The sequence below is a fragment of the Vicia villosa genome, unplaced genomic scaffold (assembly GCF_029867415.1).
Source record: "Vicia villosa cultivar HV-30 ecotype Madison, WI unplaced genomic scaffold, Vvil1.0 ctg.002671F_1_1, whole genome shotgun sequence".
In the NCBI taxonomy this organism is placed as follows: Eukaryota; Viridiplantae; Streptophyta; class Magnoliopsida; order Fabales; family Fabaceae; genus Vicia; species Vicia villosa.
Genome location: NW_026705997.1, coordinates 293,477 through 313,548, shown reverse-complemented (window position 1 = coordinate 313,548; position 20,072 = coordinate 293,477). Strand labels below are relative to the sequence as shown.

At 34.2% G+C, this 20,072-nt stretch overlaps 2 protein-coding genes across 2 annotated transcripts; both read left to right on the top strand.

Annotated features, from left to right (window-relative positions):
• Positions 1 to 5,663: 5,663 nt before the first annotated feature.
• Positions 5,664 to 8,208, top strand: LOC131639501 (uncharacterized). The gene is made up of 10 exons (XM_058909993.1): positions 5,664 to 5,804; positions 5,953 to 6,220; positions 6,390 to 6,608; positions 6,690 to 6,780; positions 6,870 to 6,996; positions 7,169 to 7,272; positions 7,359 to 7,488; positions 7,568 to 7,738; positions 7,824 to 7,886; positions 7,993 to 8,208. The coding sequence occupies exons 1-10, from the start codon at positions 5,664 to 5,666 to the stop codon at positions 8,206 to 8,208; spliced, it is 1,530 nt and encodes a 509-aa protein (XP_058765976.1).
• Positions 8,209 to 15,947: 7,739 nt separating this feature from the next.
• LOC131639500 (uncharacterized) lies at positions 15,948 to 17,731 on the top strand. Its single transcript, XM_058909992.1, has 3 exons — positions 15,948 to 16,152; positions 16,800 to 17,018; positions 17,151 to 17,731. Exons 1-3 carry the CDS (start codon positions 15,948 to 15,950, stop codon positions 17,729 to 17,731), a joined length of 1,005 nt encoding a protein of 334 aa, XP_058765975.1.
• The last annotated feature ends 2,341 nt before the right edge of the window (positions 17,732 to 20,072 follow it).

Genomic DNA, 20,072 nt, shown 5'->3' with positions numbered 1-20,072 from the left:
ATTTTCTTATCGAAATGATATGAACAAAGAGTATTTTCCATTTCGTGATTCTTTCAAATAAGGCGCGATAAAGAAATATGACTATTTCTACCACAACAGTTAATTTTTACATATTAAGTTTAAAGATCCTCCTGACAAGGAAAAAACTCCTAAAAGACTAGCATTTTTTAGATTCATAGTCTTAACTAATTTTAGTATAGGTTTTTCTTTGATTACATAAAATGAGAGTCAATTTATCTCTTTCTTTGGCAAAATCATCAATTTTGTTTTTTAAAAGATTACATTTCCACTCTCAGTAGATTTATCAAAGTTATCATAAGAAGAAGTATGATGATTTTGAATTAAAAGAGCTTATTTTTCTCTATGATAATTTATTTCCTCTAACAAGTTTTTTTCTTGTTTTTAGGGAGGATACAGTTGACTTAGAGACAAAAACGCTTTCTTTTATTTTGCTTAACTTATTATTGCATTTTTTACCGACAAGGAAGAAATTTTAATAACTAAATTGGAAAGTTATATCATTTAACTCATTGTATTCGTCCTTTTCCATGAAAAATATGTTGGTTTCTTCCTCTTTTTTCTTATTCATCCTAAGAGTAAACATATTATTATCATGTCATTGTGGTTCTATGTGTTATGCATGTAAATATTTTTAAAAGGTTTTGCTGATAGCAGCTAAACAACAAAAAATAAATCACAAGCATCATAGCTCAATAACCAAACACAAGAAAAAGTATTAAAAGTTCTACTTGAAAGAGCTAAGCAAAGTTAAATTAAATAATCGAAAGGAATTATAATTGCGGAGTAGTGAAAGCATGTCTGGTATTGCGCTTAGGTGTTTATCTTGTAGTTTGATCACTTACGTGTAGTTTAAGAAATAATAGGTCTGAAGTGCTAAAGAAATTCTTACAAACTCTTCATCTTTTTCTTAACACTTCTTTAAACTAATCAGGAGAAGTACTTAATCTATTAAGAAGAAATCATAATCAATTGGGAAGGAAATACTTTACTATCAAATTGATTGAGCCTTTCTTATAATCTATCAAATCAAGATTAACACCTTGTAATCAATTAGGTATCCTTGTTAGTTGATTAAGTGACTTCGTATATTAAGGTTTCCTTTTTGGCTTAACATAATCGATTAGGTTGATGTTCTAATCGATTACAAAGCGATCAAACCTATGGAATGTTGCCTTTTTAAGCCTAATATTTTCCATAAAAAGGATTTATCTCCTCATTTTTAATCACACTATTTTTTATGAATGATCAACTCTTCTATCTCACTCCTTCTCCTTCTTTTATAAGCTTTATTCACTATATGATGTCTTATTAATGAGAGAGTGAAAAGCTTCGTCTGATAACTATTTTATTCTGTTATCATGATAAATTTGTATAATTAAGAGTTTAACTCTATTGTGTTGTTATAATTGATTTAAAACTTATAAGTTTAACCAATAAAAGCCTTGATGTAAGGTTAATGGGCTGAATATGTGTAAAAGCTTAAGTTGTTTTAGAAAGGTTGTTGAGTTGAACCTCTGAAAAAGCTCAAGTTATTGTTAGTTGAAATCTCAATAGAAAAATCTTGGGTTCTGAGTAGGCCGCATGGTTTAAGGCCAAAACAAGACAATCTCTGGTGTGATCTCCCTGACCCTATCTCTTCATTCATATGTTTTTTTTATTCTTTTTCGCTATGTATTCTCTACTTATACTATCTTCTTAAAATAAATATTTTTAACATCAAATTTTTCTAAAATGTTTTTGAAATGCGAGTATCACAATTCATCTCAATTCACCCCTCGTGTATTTGGATTCACTTTTTTAACAAGTGGCATCAGCGCCTAACTCCTGTTACTAGACTAATCATCTCTATAGGTAGGAATATGATTCACTAAATATACATAATTCTTTAATGGAGAGTGTCATGCTTATTGGAAAGATAATATGATAACCTTTTTAGATGAGATGGATTATGACATCTGAATTATTGTAAAAATATGGTCCTATTATTCTCACATATCTAGTTCATGGTGTTATGAAAAACAAACCTGGTGAAATCTAGACCTAAGAAGATAAAGAAAAAGTGCAACATAATTTAAAAACAAAAAATAACATCATTATTTCCTTAGGCATGGATGTGCTTTTTGTGTTTTACATTGTAATTTAGCAAATGAGTCGTGGCACACCCTTCAAATTACCCGTGAGGGTGAAACCGAGGTTAAAAGCGCTCGAGTGAAAATATTGGCCCATAAGTATGCATTTATTAGAATGAAAACTGAGGAAAATATTAAGGACATAAAAAACGCTTTATTCATATTGTGAATCACCAAGGAACTATGGACAAAAAATTTTAAATGAGGATTTGATTAATAAACTCCTTAGATGCCTAACCCACAACTAGCAACCTAAAGTCATTGCGATTTATGATTCTAAAGATTTATCTTCTATGAATATTCCTACCTTATTTGGAAAACTGCAGAGACATGAAATGAAACAAAAAGGATAACTAAAAATAAATAAGACAACAAAAAGTAGAAAAGTCTTGGACTAAAAGCTACGTTGTCAAGGACGTAGAATCAGAAGTTGAATATCATCAAAGTGAAAATGATGAAGACATGTATCTCATATTTAAAAAATTCAAAAATTCCTAAAGTATAAAAAGCAACCCTAGAAATTCCAAAAGCAAAATAAATAAAGATCGATTGTCATTGCTACTTGTTTCAAGTACAGAAAGAAATGGCACTTAAAGCCATAATGTCTGCAAAATCAAAGGAAATCTAGTAGATACATAAGAAATTAAAAAGATTTCGAGATCTTATATTGCATGGGACGACAATGACAAGGACTAACCTGTTGTTATCAATGAAGATAATATGTCGCTCTTTGAGTTTTTTTGGTGTTTTAGGTGTGTTTGCTAAGGTAAGAGGCGTTTCTAATGGTGTGACATGTTACGGAGTAGGTTATCTAGAAGTCTCGAAATGATTTAATTTTTTTCAAGTAAAGTAGTTAACATGGATGACTTAAATGTCATGAGCATCACTTTGGAGTGGAAAAATGGTATATGTGTGAAAGTCTTGTTATCACTCTTTCCCTTTATATGCTTGGTCTGACAACCTTACCTTCTTATGAGATCAATAACAATTTTGAGTGTCTTTAGTCGCTTTGGGGGTGAAATGTCGTTCCTTTTCTGTGGATATTTCTGTTTTGTTTATTTGTGATCCTAACTATATTATAATTTTTTTAATCAAAAGGAATATCTTTTATTGAGATTTAAAAACTGTTACAGAACTCGTGATCCAAAGGATCCAACAAGTCTAATACACAAAAACAAACCAGCTACTAGGTTAAGGCAACATTAAAATACTCATATATGATCTAATCTTAATGTTAGCCCAACATCTATACACTACAACATCAATGATTTTGGAGATAATAACCTTATAACAAATTTCATCTCCAAAACATATTTGATTTCGAAATCTCCAACTCTCATGAATTGTTTGTATATGCACATTGGATAATACGACTCCTCCATCCTTTCTTACTACAATTATTGATGAACCAAATTAATTCCTCTTTCCACTCTTTTGGAATATGTGATGCCTGCAACCAACAGAGTATTAATGGGTTTTATGTTGTAGGGTGCCGTTGTCTTAATGGTTTTTTTATTTGGGCGTTTTTTAATTGTTTGTGGGGATGTTGTTATTTTGTCATAAAACATTTTCCACTATATTTATTTTTAAAAATCACTCGAAACTCTAATAATAGTTGACATCGTTCTCCAATTATAAAAGCATTGTGATATTAAAAAAATAGATAAACCAAATAAAAATGATCAACCAAAACTTCAAGTATATCAAAATTAATATATATATATATATATATATATGACACTTAAAAATGGAAAAAGAGGAAGAAAAGTGATATCATTGAGGCGAGGTTTAAAGTTTAGAGGAGCAAGTTATAGGCATAGGAATCTTGAGCCAAAAACTCCCCTGTTGAATTATAGATACATTAGTCCTAAGGCGAAGATGTTTGTTAATGATAAAGGAGTGATATCGAATAAGGACTCCATTTGGTGGCGTGACTTAATATTGACCAGCGATTGCAAAGGCTCTAGAGAAGCCTCTTTCCCGACATGGTTGATTGTAGGATTAACAATGGTGTGTCTTGTTCATTTTGGTTCAGTAGGTGGATTGGTAGCGAAGCTCTATCAGAAGCCTTCCTATAGCTGTTTGCTCTTGCTGCAGATCCATTCATGACTGTTACAGATGCATGGTATTAGACGGAGGGAGTTTGGAGATGGGAAGAAGTGAATATAGTGCGGGTTGTAGCAGAAGACAAATCGGAGTTGTTTGCAAAATTGTTATCCTTGTTGGACAAGGCATATCCTAGCAAGGAAGATGAGGATATTTTTGTTTGGAAGGCAGCGACTGAAGAAGGTTTCTCCATGGGGTCTTACGCGACTGTTTTCAATCGCAGAGAAGTTCAAACAAATCCGATTCAAGGGGTTAAGGATGCTCTTTGCTTCCTTTGATGATTCAACATTCCATCTAATATTAGGACGTTTGGTTGGAGAATTATGTTTAATAAACTTCCAAATAGAGATCAATTATGGAATAGAGGATTATCAAGAACGAAAGAAATACTTACTGTGTTTTTTTCTTCACTGAAGGTGAAAGTTCCAATCATTTGTTTAATATTTTATGTTACTAGAAGAGTTTGAGACATAATTGTGGGGTGGATAGGAAGACCGGAGGAATTACAGGCGGAAGAGTTGATATCTTTTCTCAAGCATAGTCACAAGATCAAGAATCCAGATGAAAGATTAACAGTAGGGGTGATTTGGTTGGCGGTAGTGTGGAGTTTATGGGTGATGAAAAATGCTACTGTGTTTAATGGTAAAACTTTTAATTTTGATGACTGCATAACCGCTATTATTTTCAATTCTTGAAACTGATTTGGAACTGTTAATAATTCCTCTATTTTTTGTAATCAACTATCTACCCATTAATAAAATGTAGCCCAAAATTACTAATTACCCCTTCCACTCAGAATTTTTTACACTACCAAAAGGTCTTTCCTGTAATTAACAAATTCAAAATTCATCCATGCCATTTGGTAGCCTTCTATTGGTCAATGTCTTCAATTTTTGTACTTTGCCATTTTACTTTTCAGAACATTTCGTTTCCCTCCATCAAATATAGTCTCAATACTCTCTCTGCAAACATCACCAACATATGTGCTCTCATCTTTTCGCAACCGGAGAGAGATACCACCGCCCAGAGACCTTCCTGTACCAAACATCACCCTCTTTCTCCAAACAACAACAACACCAGGTATTAACCTTTCGGACTCTTCATGCAATATCACCCTCTTTCTCCAAAGAAAAAAACGCATCTTTCAACATCTTTCGTTGGCCAATATCTTGGTTCTAACCTTTTTTGTGTGTTTGCTTTTACTCATACTTCTTATACCTTTGTTTGGATCTAACATGGTTTGCAATAGATGGTATTTATGTGTTTGCTCTTGCTATTGATCTTTCTTTGCTGTTATTTATGCTTCCTCAAGTTTTCATTTTTATGGCATGCTTACACGTTTACAAACCTGCCTATTTACGTTTATAAAAGAATCAGGCTCAAGTTTACATTTTTACCACAGGAAGGATGTCAAGACAGCCCATTCTGATCAAGGATCTGGTCAAGGGGAACCAAGTATGGAAAATGCTCATTAGAGTAGTTGATTTGTGGGTTGTTATTGAAAAAAATGGTCAACAACATCTGGAAGCCGTGATTCAGGATGGACATGTATAGGTTTTACTAACTCTTAACATTTATTAAAACTTAACAGACATTTGGTCTATTTGTTTTCATTTGAGCATTTTCAAAGTTCTTTATGTTCATATGAACTTAATGTCCAATCCTACTTTTTGGTTGTTGTTTATGCATTTCACAGGGTGATAAGATCCATGTCATAACTCGGAGCAGGGACTTCCAAGATTGGGTTGAAGCTGTCAAGGAGCATCTGACGTATAATCTATATAACGGAGAGCCAGTTGAGAATGAAGTTCCGCTGAAGGTGTGTTGTAACCCACTCAAGCTCATCTTTAATGGAGGCACTACCATGACCAAAGTGGCTATACCGGAAATACCAGCTCATAGATTTAGTTTTTTTCCTATTGAGAAGTTCCTCAAAGGTGACTTCAAACATGACATGTTGTATGGTAAGCTATACTAAGTTTAACCACTGTTAAGTCTGTGTTCATTTTCTCCTGGTTTTTTTCATTTCTCATGTCCTACATTGCACCAAGTATTGATATAGCCAAGTTTATCTACTATTCACTCGGATGTTTTGGTTATCACTGATGTTATTTTTGTGTTCATACCCTGCAGATGTTATTGGGGTGTTACAGGATGTTTTAAAGACCCAGATGGGAGGTGGGGGAAGGAAGTCTTGTGTCAATGTCAATTTACGTGATGTACAGGGGAATGTCATTGAGCTGGTGCTATGGGATGATTATGCCAAGCAGTTTGTCAACTACACTACCCCTAACAACTTTTCTGGTCCTACTTTAATAGTGTTGACACATGCATGGTGCAAGCCAAATACAGGTTTCATAAACAAATCGGATTCGTGTTCTTTTCGTGTTGTTTTATTTTCTAACTAAACGACCGTTACACATTACATTTCAGTTTCCGATTTAACGTGTCTTTCCAATGCATGGAGCGGCTCTAGGCTTTACTTTAACTTGGATCATCCACAAGTTGATCAATACAAAGCAAGGTAAGAAGTTCTTAGGGATCAAGTAGTTAAATTCATCATACATTCCTATTAGTTAGATGATTTTTTGACTACTTAGTATGATGTAACAGTTTTGGAGACAACATGCCTGCCCCTTCCCAATCAATGACTTGCGATTCATCCATTCAATCTAGCAACAATTTCTGGACTAAATTGAGCGAGGTCAAGAGTGTCCGTGCAATATCTGAATTTGGAAAGGTGTTACTACTATTTTATATTACTTTGTTTGTATAATGGCTCTATTACATTGCACTTATGGTAAAATTATACTATTAATCCAAATCTTTATATTACAATTCTGGTTTCTTGTGCTTACAACAATGCTTTCTTCTGATTGCAATTCTGTTTTCCATGTATCTTCTCGCAACAGGACTGTTATGCCACCACTATTGGGACGACCATAAGTTTTAATGCCTTCAGGTGTGGATGGTATTTTGAATCAACTGGAAACACAGAAGCTGAACCCGTTACCAAGTAAACACTTAAGCTTTCCCTTACATTCAATCTGGAATCTTTTTCTTATGGCATCGTTTAATGTTATTTGTCACTTTCCAATTTAGATTCAAACTGGAGGTTGAGGTGGAGTATGAGAACCATAGGGGAATATTTGTTTTTTGGGATAAGGATTGCATACCTTATACTAAATTGACTGCTAAGGAACTGCGAGAAGTTATGAAAACTGCAAGTAAGGCATTAGCTTTTATATTACCAATATTTGATCAATATTACAAAAATTTAACCACTAAATACTTTGAATGATTTAATGTAGGCTGGAGAGGATAATCCTAAGATTTGGCCTACTCACCTTGATGTTCTATTGAATAGGAAATTGGTCTTTCGTATCAAGTATCAATCACAATACCAACGATTCTCTATCGTGAAGATACTTAACGAAGACGACCTTTACACTAAGTTTCACAACCACCTCACACCAGATGAGGTAATCGGCAACTCTTTTACACTATTTTTTTACCTTTTTATAATGGAACATAAACATTTACCTAACAACATTTACATTTTTTCAGAATACAACTAATGCTGATGTTGTGGAAATGGACACCACTTCTCCAAATCTTACTCCAAACCAAGTGAGTTCATGACATTTTTCTTTGGCTTAGTGTAACAAATACATTGGTCTTATGTTGAATCCATTTCTATACTAAATGGTAACTCCTTTATATATGGCATACGCAGGTTACACAGAGTTCTGAACCATCAATTGGTGCTCAACCACCTTATGCTGCTAACCAATCGGGGAGTCCTACTGCCAGCTGCAGCAGTACCCCTGCAAAGAGGATTGCTACGTCGACCTCAGTTAACGATGCCATCCAGTCTGAGGAGCTCACTCCTAAGCAATCAGCCACTAAGGCCAAGACTGGAAAGAAGACAAAGCATATCAAGAAGGAATAACTTTGGTGGGTCGATTGCAGCAGATTGTCTCATTTTTTGATGCTTACCCTGGCATTTAACTATTTGTAAGGATATAATCCAACTATTAAAACCTACTTTTGTTGGCCATTGTCTTATGACTTTGAAGTTGTCATGTCTCAAGTACTTTGACACCTCATCTGGTTATTTATAATGTTTTGTAATGAACCTTAATGATGCTTAAATATGCATCACCTACCATTGAATGGAAATTGAAATGCTATATTGACTGCAATTTATCTGAACTCTTGCACTGATTATAGCTTCTCGCAGTAATATTAACATAAGCTTAATTGAATTCCGGTATATATTATTTTGATTGAATTCTGCTAGATTATTTATAACTCAATTCTGTTAGCTTTATTAACTGAATTCTGTTTTTATTTTAGTTATCACATGGTTACCTATTATATTAGTTACTTAATTAGTTAGTTAGCATTTAGTTTCCAAAGAGTTAATTAGTTAGTTAGTTATAAATGTGTTTCCAATAAGTTAGGCGGTTAGTTTATTCTGTTAGCATAGTTTTAGAAACTTAGTTTCAAATTCAATTAACTATTATGTGATTTGGCTAAAGTTGCTGTTAGCATACATTTTGTGCAAGATAATTATTGCACCATTAGAATCAATGTAATCACAGGGATGTCATGTTTGTTAACTTATGTGAATTGGTATAATATCAAAATCAATGTAATCTAAGATTGCTGTTAGCATACATATTAGCATACACTTTGTTAGCATACATTTTTGGTTACTCAGTAGCAAGTTATCATTTAATTGATTTCAAAATCATAATATTCTAAAGGAGATATCCTTTCAAAATCTAAAGTTGCAGTTATACATTTTTGTAATCTAAAGTTGTACCACTTTGTTATCATACTATTCATTCAATTTATTTCATTTAGTATTTCAATTTATTCTACTTCCAAATTGTGTTACTTAGTATATTTCAAGCCGCTGATACATATAGTTCTTTCTGCAAATTGTGTGCCCTTGCAAATTAGAACCTCTCTCCAATACAAATCTTTCCAGGACTCATCGTATATAATTCATTTGGGTGACTTAAAACTATTATACTTACTAGCTTGTCTACATGTGCTTTTACTGAATTTTTTTTTGTGATATTTGAAGGATTTGTTGAGATGAAGGTAAGTACATTAGCTTTCAAATACCAAGTTAATTTTTCATGATTTATTCAAATGTGTGCACTTAGTTCTATTTGCCTGTTTGTAAATATATTTTGTTGAAATGTAAGCCTGTTTGTAAAGCCTAGAGCCACTTAGTTCTATTGTCTGTTGTGCAAAATATTATAGCTAAGGAGAACAGAAAACACAAGTTGTCAGCAAGAACCTATTTCCAGCATTTCAAATTTTGGCTTTATCTATTGTACAAACCAGGCTGTCACAAGCATTATGATCCTGATATTTGCATTGAAAACAAGATTTTGTGAAAAACTACTGCATCCTTTCATGCGACAACTCTGCCGTTTCAAGTACAACCTCCCTATGTTTTGGGAAAAGCCTAGAGAAATGTGTCAACTCAGCATTAAATGCTGTTAGCAGGATAACACGGTAATAGAAATTGGTTTTGCAGTCTCTTTTTGTTTTTTTCCATGTCCAATTTAAACTAACTTCAATTGTACTTTACATATCTCCATTTAATTTTCGAATAAATATATGCTTATTGGCAATGCCACTTTATTTTGCATTGGAACCATAATTCTTTGGTTAGGTCTATCCCTCCCTGCGGATATGCAGCAGCATGAAAGTACATTTCCATCATTTTTTAGATAACATTCACTATGCTGTCACCTCTACCATAAATGCTTGGAGCCCTAATACAAGGAAAGTCAATACATAGAGCATACACTATTTCCTTTTCCATGTCCAAAGTTAATTTGATCTCAGTTTTTATTTAAAAGGGATACAGTATATGCCTCATCTGTATGCTTTTTTAACCAGGTTCTTTAACTTTTACAAACCTAACAGACAAGTGTACTACTATATACTTATAATAACAATGTTTGGATTCATTTTAAAACATGTATTTGGACCTTGAGTGTAAAGAAACGACTGTCCTGTTTTTAAAACAAATATTTTAACTGCAGGTAACAATGGTAATAATAAGACTAAGAAAAACTTGAACTTTACCAGAGCCTGAAACGATGAAGAATATGGGATGCTTGTCTTGCAAGTGATGATACATCTCCATTACTGAGAGAATTTTTCTATTGCTGCCAAAGGTATTTTGTTCTGTTCATGTCTAAACTAATCTAAACACATTATTTGAAGTTGAACAAAATGAAAGATATCAACAATGTAAAGTACCTAGGTCTGTTTGTGGAGGGACCTCTAAAGATATGGCTTTTATGGACAACTATTCTTCCATTATCAATATGTGAATAACCTGATATTGTAGAGGCAACATAGGATATTATTTGAGGATTATTTTTGTTGCATAGCATGAGTATAATGAAGATTATAATTGCCCAGACTGTAGAAAAGAAATTATAATAGTTGAGTACAATACCTTAGATTGAATATGAGCTTAGGGTTTAGTCTTAAGTGCTGGTCAGAATGCTGGGAAGTTATATATTGAAACATGGTTTACAAACAGCAAAGAAGAGTTCATTATATACTGAGGTGCTTGCAGTACAACCTTAAAATTAATTCATGTGGTTGAACACATTTATGGTTGAACAACAACTACATATTTATTGCATGTTACTATGTCTCTGTGTATTATCTCCCATTGCTTCATTAAATGCTTATTTTGTGGTGTTGTCAATAACAGCAGAATATAGTAAACTACCAATAAAATATGGTATACCTATGCTCTCAAATATAGTTGCCCAATGTTGTGTGTCTGTCTTATTTAATAAAATTTTAACAGAATGTATGCGAAGGTATTTTATTATTAACAACACCATTAACTGAATGACAACCATATTTTGTTGACTGTTGTAGAAATCTTATTGCATCCATTTATGGACCCTGTTGACCCAATTGGTTCAGCCAAAAAGGCAAGAGCAAGAAGATCGTTGCTCTTGAGAGACTTGCGTTCTATGCGTCAAAAATATAGTAGTCCACAAGTACGACATGGCGATAGAATGATGAATACTCCAATGTCAATTACTCCTAGGCAACCTTTGAAAGAATTGACTCCATCATTCCAAAACAGTCATACCGGAAATTCGTTCAGTAAACAGCCTATGATCTTAAGTCCACGTGATGCCGGTTCAGAACCTAGCATATCAAGACATGCTTTTAGGACAAATTTTAGCACCTACCAAATAGGTGGTTTGGGAACAAATCTATTCTCACAATTTGCAGGAATATCTGCGGACAAGGAGAACGAATCCTTGACTCCTTCATCATTGGTAAATTTAAAAGAACGGTCACCGTCTCATGAAATGGAAGTCCTTGGAACTGGAAGTTCGTCTAATTTGCACACGTGAGTTAACTGCCTTTCCATTTCCATATCTATTTAGCATGTCCATCAATATAATGTTTGTAGCTTATATGTATGCCTTACAATTGATGTGCAATAATATCTTCTAATCACACTGTTCAATCTCAACACTAATTTTAAGCATATATAGCAACTACCATAGCACTGTATTACACTCTCTCCAAGTAATGAGGTTGCACATTGTGAGCTTGAATCAGGCATATCTGTTCACATGCCACCAATGTGAGATTGATAAAATAATTGGTAAAGTCATTATAATGCAAAGCATGATTAACAATCTCAACAGGTGCCTACCAAGTTCCAGACCAGGTCGGGGTAGGCCTAAAAAAGGCTATGGGGTTCCAAATATTGCTAGGAACTTGACCAGGAAGTTTCCTGTACTTGCAAGTACAAACACTGCTGCGCCGACCTCTACTCTCGAGGGAAATGAACAAACCAGGTAAATACATCCCTTGCTGTACATAATGTCCATGTCTGCTCACTATAATTGGAATTTATGAATATGGATGTAATGTTTATCAACAGTGCTGCCATTTAAGTTTATCAAAGTTTAATAATTTTTTTTTGCCCATGACAGCAATCCAGCTCTGGACACACATAATGGGACAGATGCTAATGTTAATTTTGTTCTTCCAACTCAGACAGTCCAGCTTCCATCTGATCTAAACAACGCATCGTCTTCCGGAAGTAAACCACGGTATAATTCAAACACAATTCCTTTATGGTTACAAGTACTAACGAGTGGTACAACACTTCATGCAAAACCAATATTTAACACTTAACCATACTCAATTAGTCATATAGTATCCCTCTCAAATTTTTGGAAATTCTTTAATTATAGTGTAAAGGAACTAATCTGGATGTTATTCACTTGGTTTTGAATATACAGAAGTACTCCCATCCCCAAACGATCTAGGGGCAGGCCTAGAAAACAATTGGCTGAGATTCCATGCCCGCCGTCGAATTTGAATAGCCAGTTCACCTTCCAAAGCATTGGTATGGCATCTTCCAAAGCAAATGACCAACCTAGATCAAGGTACCAAACATGAGAGATCTTATTATTCCATTAATGTTTCCACTTATTCACTGTTTAATCATTTTTCCCACCAGTAATGTCAACCCACCATTGGTCACGCCTATGCAAATACCAGTGTTAGAAACCAGCTTGTTTGTCGCGAAGTACCGCCAGTAACACAGTCCACACACAATCACCATCGTAGCACGGAGCCAACATGTCCGATTTTTACACCTACGGTCAATATGGATTTTAATAGCGACTCCGACAATGATAGCGACTACGACCCTTTTGCAGGTATGTCTAATACTTTGTTCTATCACTCAATGCTATATTTCAGTTTACATTTACATTACAGTTAGATACCTCATTTCAATTTTGCCTAAAAACCTGTGTATTTTCGTAATAGCATATCATTCCGAAGATGAATTCTGTTCAGATATAGACGAGCATGAAGCACCTTTTACAATCCATGGCTATGCAACCGGAATTGACTCGGGTACATCGTTAATCCATTAAGATAAGTACAGACTTAAAGATAGTAAACCATTTTAAATTTCATATCACTAATTTTTACATGGATTGGTTGATTGTAGAATATTACGATATCGGTTCACCTCTTATCGAATGTCGTTATTGTAAAGCAATGATGTGGTATCAAGAGAGGATGCACAAAAGTACCCACTCTGCTAACCCGAAGTTTATGATGTGCTGTGGGAACGGAAAAGTTGAACTCCCACTGCTAAGACAGCCTCCGGAACCACTTGCAACACTTTTGTTTGATCACGAAAGTATTGTTAGTCGGAATTTTCAAGAACAAATCCGACTATACAATATGATGTTTGCATTCACATCACCGGGAGCAAGGTTGGACAATCGTTTTAACAACGGACGTGGCCCTCCAATACTAAGGATACAAGGTCAAACGTGTCATCGCATCGGAAGTATGTTGCCTCCTCAAGGTCAAAAACCAAAGTTTGCCCAGTTAAATATTTATGACACCGAAAATGAGGTGGAAAACAGAATGCATCATCTAAGGTAATAGCCACGCACAATTCACTTTCTTGGTTGTAAAATAGTTGCTTATACTGTACTGAGCAGTTTTATTACTTAAATAATATGTTTTGGTCTTTAAGAATGCTTTTTTCTCATGTGAAGGAACAAAGAGAACATTGATCCTTTGGTTGTCAATCAACTGTCCAGCATGTTGTATGAATTCAATCCTCATGCTAAGATCTTTCAAATGGCAAGACACTGGTTGAATAGCGGGGAACCTCAAAACCTAAAACTGCGACTTATTTCTAATCGGTCTACCGATGGCAGAGTGTATAACCAGCCAACTGTCAGTGAAGTTGCAGCCTTGGTTGTTGGAGATATTGACACGGCAGAAATGAGGGATATAATAATGCAAACTAGAGGAGGAGGACTTCAAAGAATCAATGAACTCCATGCCGCTTACATGGCTTACCAATATCCGTTGATTTTTCCGTATGGTGAGGATGGCTATAGACCTGATGTAGCCCATAGGGACCTGCCTGTCAACGAAAACAGCATCAGAAATAGGCTCACGATTCGCGAATGGCTGGCCTTTCGCATTCAAACCAGATCAAAAGAAGCTAAGACTTTGTTATCTTCTAGACGGCTGTTCCAGCAATTTCTGGTCGATGGTTACACTATGTTAGAGTCCGAGAAACTAGAATGGCTACGCAAAAATCACCCAAAGCTTCGAGTGTCCAAGTACAACTCTTTACATGAAGAGGGCGACCAAAGTCAAGCTCCAGATTTAAGCATAGGTAAACGAGTGGTGTTGCCTTCGTCCTTTGTTGGCGGTCGTAGGTTTATGGATCAATTGTACTATGATGGAATGGCTATATGCAGTAAAGTTGGATTTCCAGTTTTGTTTATTACTTTTACCTGTAACCCGAATTGGCCTGAGATTCAAAGGGTACTTGGTCCTCTTCATTTGAAGCCTCAAGATCGACCGGATATCATTTCTAGAATTTTCAAAATCAAGTTTGATCAATTGCTTTCAGATTTGACCAAAAAAGGTGTTCTTGGCAAAGTGCTTGCTTGTAAGTTATTTATCCCCGTCTACTCTGTTTTGATTATAATATGTCTAAGTGCAATTTTAAGTTTTGATGACATAGGAGTAAACCAACACTTCTGCTTTATATTCTACTTTGAATTAATTATACTATTTCTAACAGCAAATTTAACTTTTGCATCCTCTATCATTGTAGATATGTACACCATTGAATTTCAAAAAAGAGGATTGCCTCATGCCCATATATTGATCTTCTTGCACCCTTCAAACAAATATCCAAGACCGGAAGACATTGACAAGATCATTAGTGCTGAAGTGTCCGATCCCGAAACACAACCTCGGCTTTACAATTTGGTCAAATCTCACATGGTTCATGGTCCTTGTGGTTTGGCAAATCTCAACTCACCCTGTATGAAAGATGGGAGGTGCACAAAGTTTTACCCTAAGAAATTCCAAAGTACAACTGTAGTGGACCAAGAAGGCTACCCGGTTTATAGGAGAAGAAACAACGGACACACCAGTCAAAAGAAAGACATCATTTTTCATAGTGGTCATGTGGTTCCTCACAATCCAAGTTTGTTGTTGAAGTACGAAGCCCACATCAACATGGAATGGTGCAATCCAAATACTTCTATCAAATACCTTTTCAAATATATTAATAAAGGGTCCGATAGAATTTCGGCAATCATACAAGGCCAAGACAAAAACAACGTCGAAGAGATCAAACAATATTTGGATTGTCGATACATCTCCCCAAGTGAAGCATGTTGGAGGATATTTTCTTATTCTATACATGGAAGAAAACCAGCCGTAGAAAGATTGTTTTTTCACATGGAAGATGAAAACTCCGTGTACTACAAAGACTACGAGCAGGTTGGTGATGTGTTGCTCAAACCAAGTGTAACGGAGTCCATGTTTACAGCTTGGTTTAGGCAAACAAAACTTATGAGGAAGCAAGATTACTAACTTATGGTGACTTTGTTTCTAAATTTATTTATCATAAACGAAGTCGAAGTTGGAAACCAAGGAAGCGAGGGTATATCATTGGTCGATTGATTTGGGTTCCGCAATCCACTGGCGAGTTGTTTTTTTTTAAGGATGATGGTTACCGTCAAAAAAGGTCCGTTATGCTATCAAGACATAAAAACGATTGATGGTAAGAAGTGCAAAACTTTTAGAGATGCGTGCTTTGCCATGGGATTTTTACAAGATGATCGTGAATTTGTCGAGGCAATCAAAGAGGCGCATCTTTGGGGGTCGGGTCCTTTTTTACGCAAACTATTTGTGACACTGTTACTTTCGGCATCCATGAATAGACCTGAACATGTTTGGAGAAAGACTTGGAGATATTTATCGGATGGCATTCTTTATGATCAACGGTTATTGGCAAGAGATCAAGGTATTTTATCTTACTATATTTGTGATATTTTTTCATTATTTGCCTTGCTGTTACAAGTGCTATTTAATACTGTCCATAATTCCTAATAGGAATATTGTCCATAGTTTGGAATATGAAACCAGTTCTGTTACCTCATATACAAAAGTTATAAAATTCAAATGGTAGTAATATTGTCCATATTTAGTAATAGGTATACAGTTCTGTTTTGGAATCCACGAATTGCGGATCAGCAGCATTTAGAACCATTTAATTATATGACATATTTGCATAAAACACCTTGCTGGCACCCATGCTATTAAAAATATAGCAGCTATGATGAATGCACATGCTCGGTGCATATATATAGCTTATGTCATACAACATGCTGTTACAGAGGAGGAGGACATAAATTTTTGACTATTTCCAAAGATATATGCTAAGGTCTAAGAAAATAGAATGCTAATATTTTTTCAAATAGCTTCATTATTTATACATTAGAGGTTTTATATACATATCACTATTGAGATTCAAACACCTATACGCTTTTAATAGTTATGATCCACAAGGTTCTGTAAGTGCAATATGAACTTATAGGTTTAAATAGTTAATATTTCCATATATTTGCATAATGGTCATAAAATTGTATTAATTCCCTTTTTTTATCATAGGTTTGACAATGAGCGATGCCGAACTAAAGGAACGGACACTGATGGTTATTGAAATACTATTGCAAAATAATAATCGTAGTTTAAAGGACTTCAAACCAATGCCGATCCCAAAAGAGGATGTCGTTTTCTTTACTGGAAACATATTACTTTATGATGAATGTCAATATGATGTTGTTGAACAACAACAAATTTTTGAACATTTGTCTGCTTCTCTTACAGGTAATATGACTCTCTTATTACAACAATTTCGAATAGTTCAACTCTTCAATTTTATTAACAAAAATGTTTGGAAACATCTCTTATACATAGATGAACAAAGAGGAATTTTTTAGGAAATCATGGATGCTGTAGAGAAGCAACAAGGTGGTGTTTTTTTTCTGTATGGCTACGGTGGGACTGGTAAGACCTTTATGTGGAAAACTTTATCAGCAGCACTTAGGTCTAAGAAAAAAATTGTCTTGCCTGTTGCTTCAAGTGGGATTGCAAGTTTGTTGTTACCAGGTGGAAGAACAGCTCATTCTAGATTTAAGATTCCAGTTCCTACTCTAGAAAATTCTATTTGCAACATTGAAAAACAAGATGATCTTGCTGAGCTTCTAAAGATGACAGATTTAGTTATATGGGATGAGACTCCTATGGCTAATAAATTTTGCTTTGAATCTCTCGACAAATCCTTGAGAGATATTATGAGTGGAATCCCACATGCATCTAGGAAAGTTTTTGGTGGTAAGGTTGTTGTGTTTGGTGGTGACTTCAGACAAATTCTCCCAGTTATACCAAGAGGAACTAGATCAGACATTATCCATGCAACCATAAATGCTTCTTATATTTGGGATCATTGTAAGGTCTTGAGGCTTACAAAGAACATGCGCTTGCAAACTGGTGATAATGCTTCTTCTACAGCTGATGACATAAGGAGCTTTTCTGAGTAGATTTTAAAAATTGGAGATGGGACCATGTGTGAGCCAAATGATGGTTATGCTGATATTTGTATTCCAGATGAGTTCTTAATTTCTAACTTTTCTGATCCCATCAAGGAAATTGTTGAAGATACATACCCTGATCTGATTCATAATTATCTTGATTCCAATTATCTGCAAAGTCGTGCGATCTTGGCTTCAACAATTGAGGTTGTTGATGATATCAACCAATATATCACAAATATGCTTCCAGGTATATAAATATCACTTAGTTCATTTTTATTAAGTTAATTGTTGACACCTTTTGATATGTGTTACAAAATTATGTTTCCCAATCATTGTAACTAAATATAAGTCTTTGGAAATTGTTGTAGGAGAAGAGAAAGAATACTTTAGTAGTGATTCTATTGATGAATCTGATGCAACTAGCTTTGATGCATATGAGCATGTGACACCCGAATTCCTAAATGCTCTCAAAACTTCGGGATTGCCTAACCATTCAATCAAGTTGAAAGTTGGTGCCTGTCATGCACTCGGTTTTTTACCATACCTCTCGCGGAGAGATACGCGAACTGACTCTTTTCTTTCTGCTTTTGTGTTTTTTTGAAAATTAGAGAGTCGCCACCGACTTTTATTTTATCCAATTAAGGAAAGGTTTATAAAAGAAACAGAAAAAGACCTTTAAGAAATTCTGGGTAAGGGGGTAGGTTATACAAAGGGAAGGTATTAGCACCCTTTGTATCCATGGTTATCCATGGGCTCTTTAATTTGCTTAGCTCACTTCTTTTGAATCACTTTTCTATTGCCTTGAAATGCTTGTATGTGGTTTCAAATACCTTTGTAAATTGACTTTGTAATGATCCTTGTGCGGATGTATACAAAGTGTTTTTATCTTTCAAAAGATGTTTTTGAAAAAAGAACGTTAACTTCGTAATGATCCTCGTTTGGATATATACAAAGTATTGTCTTTTTGAAAGTTTTATTTTGAAAAACCATGATATATGAGAGATTTGTTTGTTTTGATCTGAGCAAGCAAATTAGGAGGTCTACCCTAAGTTATAAGGTCTTTTCCTATTTCCTTTAAAAAACTATCCTTTTACCGGATGTAAACGAAAGTTCGATTTTGCATTTGAAACAGTAGAATTTGATTTTGATCTTTGAAAAGAGTAAAAGAGGGATTACCCTAAGAGGTGCAAGTGTGATTGTGTTTTGATTCAGATATTTTATCTTTTGAAGTTAGTGATCTAACGATTCAATTTTAATCTTTGGCATACACGCAGTTTTATATGTACTGGAATTTAAAATGCGGAAATGTAAAATGCGGAAAGTAAATCTACGCTATTACATCGATTTTGCGGGAAATGTAAACTACGCTATTTACATGAATTTGACAACCTATACACTTGATCTATGAATTTAAATTGCAAGAAAATAAAAGAAATATTTTTGGATTTTTTGATGATTGATTTTAATTAGAATTAATGCATGATTAATTTAATTAAAATGAGAAAAAGATGGAAATAAAATTTAAACCTAAAAATTAAGTTTAAAATATGTTCAAAATGCTTATTAATTAATTTTAAAACAAAACTAATTTTTTTGGAATTTTTTAAATTGATTTTGAAATTATTAAGTTAAATAATCATATAATTATATAAATAATTACACAAATAATTAAAACTTGAAGAGAAAATTATTCTACATATGTACAAAATTAGCCTATAATATATAAACTATATTTAATATAAAGAACAATTTTTTTATGATTTTTTGATTGGTTAAAATAATTAAAAGATAAATATATACATATTATCTAATTAATTATACAAAATATTTAAATTATGAAGAAAAATAAAATATTTTTATATAAGAAAATAAAGTATTATTTTATCAACTTAAAAATATTTTTTTGTGTATTTTTTTATTTTTAGAACTATTTTAAAATAATTTTATAAAGAAAATTAAATAAAAATAGAAAATATATAAACAATGATCTGGTGTGGTTATTAAATGAAGTCCATGATGGGGGTGCGCGTTTTGATGCGTTGGATTGATAGATGGATGGATCTGATGGTCACCAGCATGAGGGATCATAACACGTGACACACCTGCAAAACACTGAATCCAAGGTTAATTTAAAAAACACGCGCGCGCCCTCCAGCCAATCAGAGGACGCCACGCATCATCTTCTTCATCAGGATGGATCTTTTACACCTTTCATTTGCAGGTGGTGTAAAAACTCCAACCTATTACACCTGTTGAGAATAGCGAATACAAGCAAACAATAGTATAAATTTGGCGCGATGCCATGGTTCAATTCGTTTTGTTCATACGAGTTTAATGGTACCATTTA